The following is an 11,046-nucleotide window of genomic DNA, read 5'->3' as shown; positions in this document are numbered from 1 at the left end:
TAACTTTGAATAAAAATAAAATGCAAGTATGTAGTCACTTTCTTGATTTAAGTCAGAAGTGAGATTGTATGAAAAACCTGAATGCCTTTTATGTTATGTAAACTGAAGTCCTCCGGTTGAAATCAGAATCAGAAGGTGGTAGAATGTAGAGTCATCACTTGCTTTCCCCAGTGTTCCCCTTTACCAGTGTTTGGCACCTCTGTTCTTCATTCAACATTCCCATTTTCTTTATTTCACTTTAAGGGAATGACTATCCTGAGATTTTAATTTATAAGAGTATTTGAGCAACATATGGGGAATGAGTACTTGCTATAGCAGCCAACAAAGGCAAATCATTGGATTCAATCCTAGAAATTAAAAAACAAAGAGACAGATTTTAAAATACACAGTTACCTTCACAAAAGAAGAAAAACACAAGAGGATATTTTTCCATCCACTTTAAAGGAACTGGAAAAGTGTCTTGCTATGTCTGAGTTCATTATTCAATTATTTATTGCCATTACTCATAACATACCAGTAAAGGTAGGTAATCATGCTTAAAACCAAGAAGTATGCTACCATTTAAGTCAAAAGACAGAAGCATCAGTTTGGTGGTATATAATATTTTTCTTGTTTAAATAAAAACCTTTACTTATCTGCTAAGCCATAAGCCTTAGCTTGTAGTCTTGCTAGTCAGAAGACACCAACCAATAAGCCCAGTTTAAGAAAGTACTAAACATCCACTTACTGAGAACTGTGCATTTCATTTTTAAAATATAACTCAGTTCACCACACAGTAGGACTTTCTTATAAAAAATAACCAAAAGCTGTAATTATGAGTTATTATGCAATAATAGTACCGGGAATGTCTCTCAAATGCAGCAGTTTCCAACCATTTCCAATGTAAAGCTGCTCAGAGACCAGGATGTATGTATATATTTATGTACATACACCAAGCGTTTATGTCAGGGGTTTGTTATTCACAGCTACATTTCTCAGTACAAAATCTTCAACAGTCTGGATAAATTTTTACCCACAGTGCTAAAAACAATCTTACTGGGAATGTGTATTCACTTCTTCCCCCTTCCCCCTCTTCTGCTGTAAGCTGGTACATCCATGAGGCTTGTATGCCAATCAAGTACTATTATAAAATGACAGCTGCAAACAGGACACCTGTCTATTTTCCCACCCTTGCTTTTTGAGAATCCCTCCTCCTTCAAGATACAACTGCACTACCTAACTTTCCAAATGTTCAAGTATTTGTTGGGATTGATGAGACAGAAAGCATACATAGGAATGTGGGGATAACGTCCAAACTTTCTTCATTCTGAAGATTTAAGAATGACAAGCAATTTGCTCTTGCTGTTGAACTGTGACGACTCCTGATTTCCAGATGGCTCAATAGAAACCAATTTTACACTTTATTAGGCACATGAAAGAGGAGAGTGCTAAATATGAAGAAGCAAGTCCTCATAGGAATAAGACATCAGCATTCAGAAACTGAAAAGGAAAATAACTGCCCCAAGTTTTGCCGTTGGTTAAGAGGTATCTGCAATACTCACCCCAATACAATTCCTAGTTCTTTTACATGCACTCTTGTGTGTCCTCGCAGATACTCTGAAAGCATTTTGCTTTTGAGATACATCTCCTGTAGTCTATCCTCAAGATGCATTATGCACTGTAAACAGAGACCAAAAAGCTCAGAAGGGCTTTAGCAATCATACAGATTTTACAGAAATGTAAGAATATAATTTCAGCTTCTGCCTTAGCTGGAAAACTAAGATCTTTCAAACTAAATCTCCACTCCAGAACCAGAAGAGGCAACTGGTTTTGCTACAGCTGTGCTAGAAACATAAAAAAGTTACACTACCCTTTGAAGAGGAACCAACTCATACAACTGGGGCATTCCAGCTTATTTGGGCAGCAAGTTTATTGTACAAACTGCACATCCCACTCAAGTCAGCTAGCGTTTCTGCTGATGTTTAAGTTTTAACCAGGTCCAAAGACACTCAAGACATCTCAATAAGAATCAAAACAGAATACTTGGATCAAGTCGTCTTTGTCACAAGTCAGTACAACAGTTCCTAAAATTAGCACTCTTAAGCCCTAGGGATCTGCCACTCAAGAAACTAAGACTTCAGAAGTAGAACACACCATTATCTTATTTGTTATAAAATAACAGCTCTTCTGCTCACTACTTTACTGGAGAAGCTAGATTACAAATCTTTTTTAGGCATTTGTTTTTATTAGCCCTAGGTACGTCTACTACAAAATGGCTTAAACATTTGCTGCCCTTTGCCAAAAGGCAAGAGTTCAAGATGAAATACTAATTTAATCACTTCCCTTTTCTTTCAGCAGTAGCATACTAGAAATGCATATTATTTTTAAATACAGTCATGTGACGCACGGTAATTTTTCATACAACAACTGCAGGAGAGCAGATGAACTTTAGCTTCAAATAGAGACAGGAGGGTTTTTTTTGGCAAGACAAGGTCAGTAGGTAGGATGTCTTCACAAGGTGAGTAGACAGGATGTCTTATCAGGTACTTTGTTCTAGGACAAAAGGTACATTGAATTCGATATATTCCTTCTCTGCACTGTGATGACCACTTCAAAAAAATTAGGTTAGTTCAGAACCCCAAACTCCAGGAGATGAAAGCAGGAAGCACATGCAGAACCTCACATTACAAAATATATAATCATCCAGCAAGGGTAGACAGCAATTAGAAACAGTAGCAGCGAATAGCTTCAGGACACCATCCAATGTACTTTTGAACTTGAATGAAAACCATAAATATTAGAAATGAGATAATGTGAAACAGTTTTTTTTTAAATTGAAAAATAATTATTAAAAAGGTGACTCATGCTAGTAGGTAGAATACCGTTAACTTTTCTGATGGTCTTGAGCAAGATGAAGATTTTTAATGACTAACCAGGGAAGACAGAAGTATTTTTAAAAATATGCTACATACTAGTAGAATAAGATCACCGAGATCAGTGGAGGAAAGGCAAAAGCTTTTTGAGACTAGTTTGATCTATTTGCTTCAAATAATTTTTCACTCAAGTTAATATGATCATAAGAGTTCTGATTCTAGCCAAATGGGAAATATTCTCAATCTATTCCACTACAAGTAACCCTAATGAAAAAAGTGTATGAGCACTTCCTCAGTGGTGTAAGGGAGCATGCAGCCGATTCTCAAAGTAGTTCAATATATTGCAATTCCAGTGCTAGTGCTAAAGAATTGTGGACTTTTTTTTTTTTAAGTTGCGAAGGAGCAATCCCACATTATTCTAATAGATTCTTTACATAAGATTATTTGCTCCTCCTGAATGCCAGTGAAGAATCAAGACATTTTTCATTGTAAGCTCAGTATATGAATCCATTTTGTTTGAAATGTACACATTAAGCAAGGTACAGAAGTCCTTTTTTAATGTTAGCTTCCTCCGCAGCTTTTCTTACTGACTAAATGGAAAAAAAAAAAGAGTCATTTCTAAAAATAGAAAAGTAGCTGAAAATTAGTTTAAAGGTGCAGGTAAAAGTTTTGACATATTGCTGACATATAGCAGCTGCAATCAACACTTCCCTCTCACCCAGGCATACTGCAAAGCTCTCTGCTGCATGGTTACCAGTCTGAAGTGCCACAACAAAGTTACCACCGCTTGCCTTTAATCTGGTCTCAAGCTGGGCTTTGTTTTCTGTTCTACCACAAAAACCCCAAAAACTTATTCATCTGAACAGTAACTGCATGCAAAGAAACATACACTCCTGAAGTAAACTTGAAACATACTGCATTATGTACACCTCTGATCAATATTACTACATATGTATTCATTAAAATCTAAATACATAAAATCACTACAATAAAAAAGTTACACTTCACCAATTTTGGTGAAATGCTTAACTTCCATGCACCAATGGTTCTGTATTGAGATGCACCAACAGAAGGATCCAAGTGTCTCTAACTGGAATTGTAGAAAATGTACAAGCTACTAGCACTGTCATTTCACTGTTCCATTTTACAAAAAAAAGTAAATAAACCCTGAAAAACTTTCCACCTCCAAACCCCTCCAACAGCACACAAAGCATACAGAAATGCCATGCACAAGCCCCAGTGCAACACTGGAAAAGACACTTCAGTTGCAGAATCAACGGTTCCACTTAAAAATACCAGAATTTAAGGTGTTACTGTGCAAGCGTCAGGATATAATTTTAACTGAAGTTGTATATTTTCCATATCTGGAAGAATTCAGAGACAATAAGGACAATGTACCCACATATTTTGCCTAGCATTTCACTTCAAGTACTTCAACATAATCAATTCCACTGCTTTTATCCAAACAGTGCAGACTAACATTATTTACAGATGTTAGTGTTTAGCTCATTCTTCCTCTTCCATCTGCTAGCACAATCATTGCACAAAGTTTCCCAAGGCTATTTGCTAAAGAACACATTCTGTTAATTGAAAAAGGGGTGACTACTGAAAAAAACAGCCTGTTAACTTTAATCTGGTCTACTAGATGTTAAATACAGGTAAAAAAAGTACCTGTTACTTGACTGTAGCATGCATTCTTTTAAATATGTTGTACCAGCTCTGCATTATTTCAGGCATTAGTTCATTAATATAGTAACAGTGTATAAAACTATGCATCTCCTATCTAAGCTAACCAACTTTCATAGGCTTCAGTCTTCAGTAAAGAAATACTTACAAAGTCAGCTGGGACGTTGAGTTTGTAAAGCTGTAAAATTGACTGCAATAAACTGGACACTTGACTTGAAACCAAAACATCCTTGCCTAACTTCATATTGTCCATCATCTTTCTCTGGCTTGTAGCTACTTGTACGTTCCATTTATCAGTGTCTGCAATAATGCAGACAGCTTCTGCTATGGGCTCATCTAGCACAGGATGCTGCAACAGATACAAAATACATTATGTGACACTTTCATATACACCTCCACAACTTAGTTTGACATTCCACTTTTATTCACAGTGAAGCAGGGAATAAGAAAGTGATTGAATGAATGTTTTTGTCCACTAGGAAACCAAAGGCATCTGCAAACTGACAAGGAATACCAGCTTCAGTGACAGAGTTTACATTCAGCAGTATCGGGTCAGTTAAGAGTTAACTGTCAATTTGATCAAGGCATTTAATTTTGCTTGAGTAGTGCTTTAAGGTCACTATTCCAATATTTTTTTCTTCAAGTATTACACCATCCCTGAAAAGATAAGTTTCTTCCAAAATGAAAAGAGCAGTAACTATACTGATTCAGTAATGGTCAAAGTATATTGAATGTTTCCAAGACATGTGAGGGATTTCACTATGCACAATGGAGGCAGGATCCGCATGAAGAAACAGTATCGTGTTAGACCAATCTGTTGATGTTTAAAGTAGTTACATATATATACATCACTTTTGGATAGTACACAAACTCATTCCAGCAGAATGATTCTTAATTGCTATAGAGAGAAACTGTTGACAATTATTAGACTAGATAAACATTTAAAATTGCTTTAGTGAAAGGTTAGTCATAAATTAACTATGTAATTTATGAGTACCTACAGTAAGAACTTAGCAAAATTGTCACCTATAGACCGTTACTTTATGTAGTCAGTCATTTCTGCTACAAGCTATTATACTAGAGGCCTGAACAAGACTTCATCTCCTTTGTCAAACATGTCACAAAGTAGCCAAAAAAAAAAAAAGCAAGTTGAAACATCTTACAAAATATAGATAATTCTACCTGCTATTGTGATTGAAAAGAGAAGCAGTTTGAGGTTTTATTTCCTTGTTTGTAACTTGAAGTTGCAAACAATTTTCCTTGTGTTTATCTTTGGAGAGAAGCCTTACGTATAAAGGAAAGCACATGTGATTCTTGTGTGAACAGGCTTTGCACACAATTAAGGGCTTACACCTTTCAAGAAGGAAGACATGTCAGGTGTGGCTGTTAAGACAAGGTAAGCAGAAAGAAACCTATTCAAAGGACTTGCTTCTGTAGATCTCAGTAACATCACAAGTCCTATTGTCTCAGAAGAGTTCTTTAACTCACATGCATTGCATGAAGTAGATCTGCTAGTAGACACTGCTTGAGTTTTTCATCATTATTTATTCCATGCAGCACTAGATCAGGTATATATGTATGACAATAACCACCTAAAAGTGATCTTCCAAAATTTTTCACGCATTGACTGCTGATTGTATTAGACCTGAAATACAGAAATACAAAGCAGGTAAGTCTTGCTTGGCAAATTGCATTAGATTTTACATAAATATGAAGTTTGATTAATCACTACTTCTACTGCAAACATTAATCAATAATTGTACTCAAAATACAGCATATGAATTACTGCTGCTCTTTGAAACAAGGATTTTAAAGCTAAACTTTAATGATGTATTGATTCTTTAAAATCTATGAAAAGGCAAATCTACATGTATTAAAGCTTGTGGTATGTATGAGCTCCTTGTTATGCAGCTAATAGATTTGTTAAAATTCTGTTTTCTCCAACTCAGCCCAAGAAGCAAGCTCTTTCTAGCTATCTACCTTAAGCATCAGTAAGCTACATGTGCACCTCAGAAGTTTTCAACTTGGATGCTCTTATATATTTTAAATATTTCTTTGTTTTATCAAATATTTCAGATCTAAAAAATTATCAGTTTAAGCAAAGCTCAAGTTTTGCTTGTCCTTATATGTTCTGTCTACACCTCTACATTAAATGTTTCAGGCAGTTTCTATCAAAAAGTTTCATCACTTTTTATTAGACACTTGAAGAATACCTTTGTCACAAATCTTCACTACCTAAACCTGCTTTTAGTTTTCTTTTTACCAAGTTTGTTTATGCAAATTCTAACCACATCAGTGTCTGTTACAGACATGTTTGCAAGGAACTTAGTCAAGATCCCAGATGATTTGTCTTGAAACCCCAAACATCTACAAATTAGCAATAGCTTTTGACTCCATTTAGTTCTAAATTAATTTAAACTTCTTTACCTTGGTAATGGAAGTTCCACTTCCGCAAACTCTTCAAGTCTTTTGCTGGCATTATCATGATGTACTTCTTCAGGGATACAACAATCCCCTTCTTCATCACTGGCTCCAAGAGCACTGTCTGAACTCTCATTCCTTGGAATGTCCCCTTCAACTCTGAAGGAGATTTTTCTTCCAGCATCCCCATAGGGGACATCTTTAGCACCTACTTTAGGGGAATCTTGTTTCACAGCAGAACCCACTTCTACATAGCCAGGGGAACAGTCCGCTGGATTGCCAGAGCACAAAGTTCTAGTTTCTTTCAGGCTTGGCAATTTTACAGTTTCTACATTATCTGTGGGTAAAAGCGGGTCACTAGATATTATGTTCACTAAATTCATTTCATTTCCTTTACTTTCCATATGTTGGTTAAGTATACTCTCCTTCCCCTCACAAACATGTTTAATGAAGGGTATGAAGGCAGCTTCACAACTTTCTTTTTGATTCTGGGAAGCATCCACAGTCAGATTTGCGGAACTTGAGGCACAATGTATTACCTCTGGACTTTTTCTGTATGTCTTCAAATTTTCTTCCATTTCTCTTCTACGAGTTTCCAAGTCTGACTCTGGAGATGCAGAACTTCCAATCTGAAAGGTGACCTTTTCTAAGTGTGAACTCCTGTAGCCAGACCTTTCAGGACAAGGCAAGGCAGATGACCTACTAGACAACTGCTTTTCCACTTTTCTCTCATTCTGGTTCTTCTTCTTCTTTATATCCACTAAATCCTCCAGATTAGATGGCTCTTCAAAGTGGCAGGATACAATTCCTGTATCCGTGACAGTTCTTTTCCTACCATCAGCTGCTCCTTTACAGAAACTGCTAGTTAGACGGTCAACAGATGCTTCAGAGTTCTGACCCACCTTTCCTATTGCTTCTTTTTCTTTTGAAGAGGCTGGGACAGCATGAGTGTTTTCTGGGTCACGTACACACTCTGCATTGTTCTTACTTCCATCATTCTTTGGAGGTAGGATTGGAGGCACAAGAGCAGGTTCATTTTTAACAGTGACAACCACATAATCTGACTCCTCTACCTCACCCTTTTCTAGTGCAGTTGTTATTTTGCTTCCATTCAGAACTTGTTCTCCTTCTCCAGCCTTCTCACTCCATGTCAGCTGATTTTCCTGCAGCTCAGAGCACCGAATGAAGTAAGTTAGAACATAGAGCAAGCGCTGTACCAACTCCTTACGTTTCCCAACAATAACAGTTCGAGTCAATCTAACTGGAGAGCCTATGGCACCATAGAGATCACCTATACAGGAAAACAAAAAAATGTGAAATAAATTCTTATGTTTGGTTTTAATGCAAACTATACTGTTTAAATTCAACACAGTTTGAAACACCATTTACCATGGACACAAATCAGACAGCTAATTTCTTTCACAGACGTTCATAATGATGCCAGCAACGCACTAGAGAGGTTGCTGTGTGGTATTAGTGTGCTGCTTTTCCCCAGTTAAGAACACTTTGCAACTAGCCCCACAGCCCAACATGCCAGCAAATTCATTCCTCAGTAATGCAAAGTGGACTTCAGACTACTCAGATGGAACTAACTTCAATGCCTGCTGGGCCACAAGGACTAGGACTTTGGAAGTGAAATGGTAAGATACCTTTTTACTTTCAAGTTGAGCACAGTTGCTATGGAAATCAGATTCAGGCTTCATATTCATTTGCACAATGGACTTTTAATATAAAACCATTACAAATAAGACAGTTGAAAAAGTCAGAATTGTGGTTTTCAAAACCTGCTAATGTTAACACCATTAGATTGAAGCTGATGTTTAAATGACAGTATTATATCTTCCTGATAGCAGCATTTACTGTTGTATCAGCATGTAATTGTAATTGATAAAAGAAAACATAGGTCTGAAGGTGGAAAGCCAAGTATGTCAAAATACTTAATAAAAAGTAATTTTAATTTTTAAGCAATAAGCTCCATTTTTTCTTCTTCCCCTCTCTTTCTAAAGAAGGCGACCAGCAGAGGGCAACATCTTCCTTTCATTATCAGCCTGATAATGGCTTTTGAGCTTTATAAGAATGAAATAAAACCAGAAAGCATTTTGAGTTCAGACACTGAGAACTTGGCTAGGCCAATGCTGGTAGCAACATACAGCCTGGGAAGGTGAGAAGAGAAACAGATTCTTGACTAGTCACCAGGGGAGGCTCCTGGGACTGACCACAAGAACTACTGCAGATCTTACGCCTCCAGCCCAGCTGGTTTTCATAACCCCAGGCCTGGATCCATCCTCAAAACCCTGAGCAAGCTTCTGTTTTCCCCTCCAAGCTTAATCCATTACTCCTCTGCATAATGTTTTAAAGACATCCTAAACCAGGAAACACTGCTACTGCAACTACATGGCCAAGGTAGCAATTCTTAGCTTTATAAAAATTGCTTAAAATAACAAATATAACCAAGACAGCTAGCAAGAAATAAAACCGGCAGCACAGGATAAAAGTCACGTTTTTCCTTTAGCGTGCATGTGTGTAATTTTACAAGGCAATACAGTGTATCAATTAAAGTTAAGAATGCTCTGATGTCAGACTCACAGCAGCTGTCAAGAAGGAAGAATTTTCAAGGATTTACCACTGGCATTGTTATTCTCTCAGCTCTCATTCATCTACTCATTTGACAGCAGTTATTTAAACCCCTCTATCAAGACAACTTATAACCTAGAAAATATTTTATCATCAGATAACCTGAGGAGCTGGCATTGAAAGAAAATCTTGGCCCAAGCCCACTCATGTAACTGTGAAGGAATGGAAGTACTGCCAGTTGCCAGACTGCTACTCTGTTGGCTTGGTGTCTACCCTAGCTCTGTGAGAAAAAGATAAAAGGAGGTAGACAGGGAAGTTTCAACTACAAAGGGCCTTCAAGATCCAGAGAACTCCCCATAATCCAGTCTGTTCCCTCTTGTTCTTCCTAAACTGCTTGGATCATTCACAGCACTTCCACCATGTTAATTCTTCTACATCAAGTCACTTAACCAAGCACTGTAACAGAGTATGACAAGGGACCAAGGAAAAAAGCAGAGAACTCAGCCTATGCAAACAGGTCTCCAAATGCTCTGTTTAACCAGTCACAAGACATCTGTTGGTAGCTCTGCCCAGGTTACAGCCAGGTGAACCAGCAAATGCAATCTGTATCATAAGTAGCTCTTGAATAAGAGGAGTAGATGCAGGAAGGTGCTAGTTCTAGAGAAGTGTTAAGGCCTTTGATTTCCTACTGACCAAGCTGTGCCCAGAGAGGGTTGTATGGATGGGATTTTGCCAGCATGTTCACAGACTGTGATGTGCGCTTCTCAGAGAAGGCCTTTATGGGAGGATGGTCAACTGGCATTACTGTTGGGACCCAAGCCAGATGGTATGTCAGCACTGCCGTTAACAAAGCAGCAAAAAACCTAGGAAAAAGCATACGACCAAAGTAACATCATTAAACAGTATCACATTAAGTGCTTTAACATATCTGCATGCACTGGGAAGTATACAAGCCTTTTTTAAAGGGAAAAGGAGTGGGGAAAGCTTACTGATTTTTGTTGATCTGTTCTATCAGAAATGTCAATTCTTTAAGAAAACGCTGGCATAGCTGATTCTTCTCCAGGGTGCTGGACATCATATTAAGCCACACAGGCTCTGCAATCCTTGGAACAGAATATAGGTTCCAGATAGTAACTCTGCTCAAAAAAAAAGACCCAAAAAGTTAGAGTTAACATGCACATTTCAATCTTGCACATACAAGTAGCCCCTTTCCTCTTCCATTGTCTGTTGAGTTTTATTCACTTATGTTTCATGGAATCTAGGAGACTAAGCCAATGGGAAGAGTTTTTCAGACATACTAATTAACTAGTGTCCCAGCACCGTAGTTTGTTTAATTCAGTGTACCAGTAACTTAGTGTCTTCATATTTGTCTTCCCTTTCTTGCATTCCCCTGTGTATTTGTATTTGGAGAAATGATTCAGAAACCATTTTCAGGGGACAACAGAACCCATTATTCACCACAGTGATTTGATTCCACGTTCTAGACATTACGGAAGCTTCATCCCACCAAAGC

The 11,046-nt window shown here is 37.5% G+C and overlaps 1 protein-coding gene across 1 annotated transcript in view; it reads right to left on the bottom strand.

Moving 5' to 3' along the window:
• Positions 1-268: 268 nt before the first annotated feature.
• Positions 269-11,046, bottom strand: part of FNIP2 (folliculin interacting protein 2) — a 30,287-nt gene continuing 19,509 nt past the window's right edge. The window contains exons 12-18 of the mRNA XM_009995918.1: positions 10,523-10,669; positions 10,227-10,396; positions 6,966-8,250; positions 6,027-6,183; positions 4,687-4,887; positions 1,542-1,657; positions 269-347 (exon numbers count right to left, since the gene is read on the bottom strand). Of these exons, the coding sequence (XP_009994220.1) occupies positions 269-347; positions 1,542-1,657; positions 4,687-4,887; positions 6,027-6,183; positions 6,966-8,250; positions 10,227-10,396; positions 10,523-10,669 (2,155 nt within the window). The remainder of the gene's footprint in view (positions 348-1,541; positions 1,658-4,686; positions 4,888-6,026; positions 6,184-6,965; positions 8,251-10,226; positions 10,397-10,522; positions 10,670-11,046) is intronic.

This window comes from Chaetura pelagica, unplaced genomic scaffold (assembly GCF_000747805.2).
Source record: "Chaetura pelagica isolate M959 unplaced genomic scaffold, ChaPel_1.0 scaffold142, whole genome shotgun sequence".
In the NCBI taxonomy this organism is placed as follows: Eukaryota; Metazoa; Chordata; class Aves; order Apodiformes; family Apodidae; genus Chaetura; species Chaetura pelagica.
Note: the sequence above shows the minus strand (reverse complement) of the source record. Positions and strands in the feature narration are given on the sequence as shown.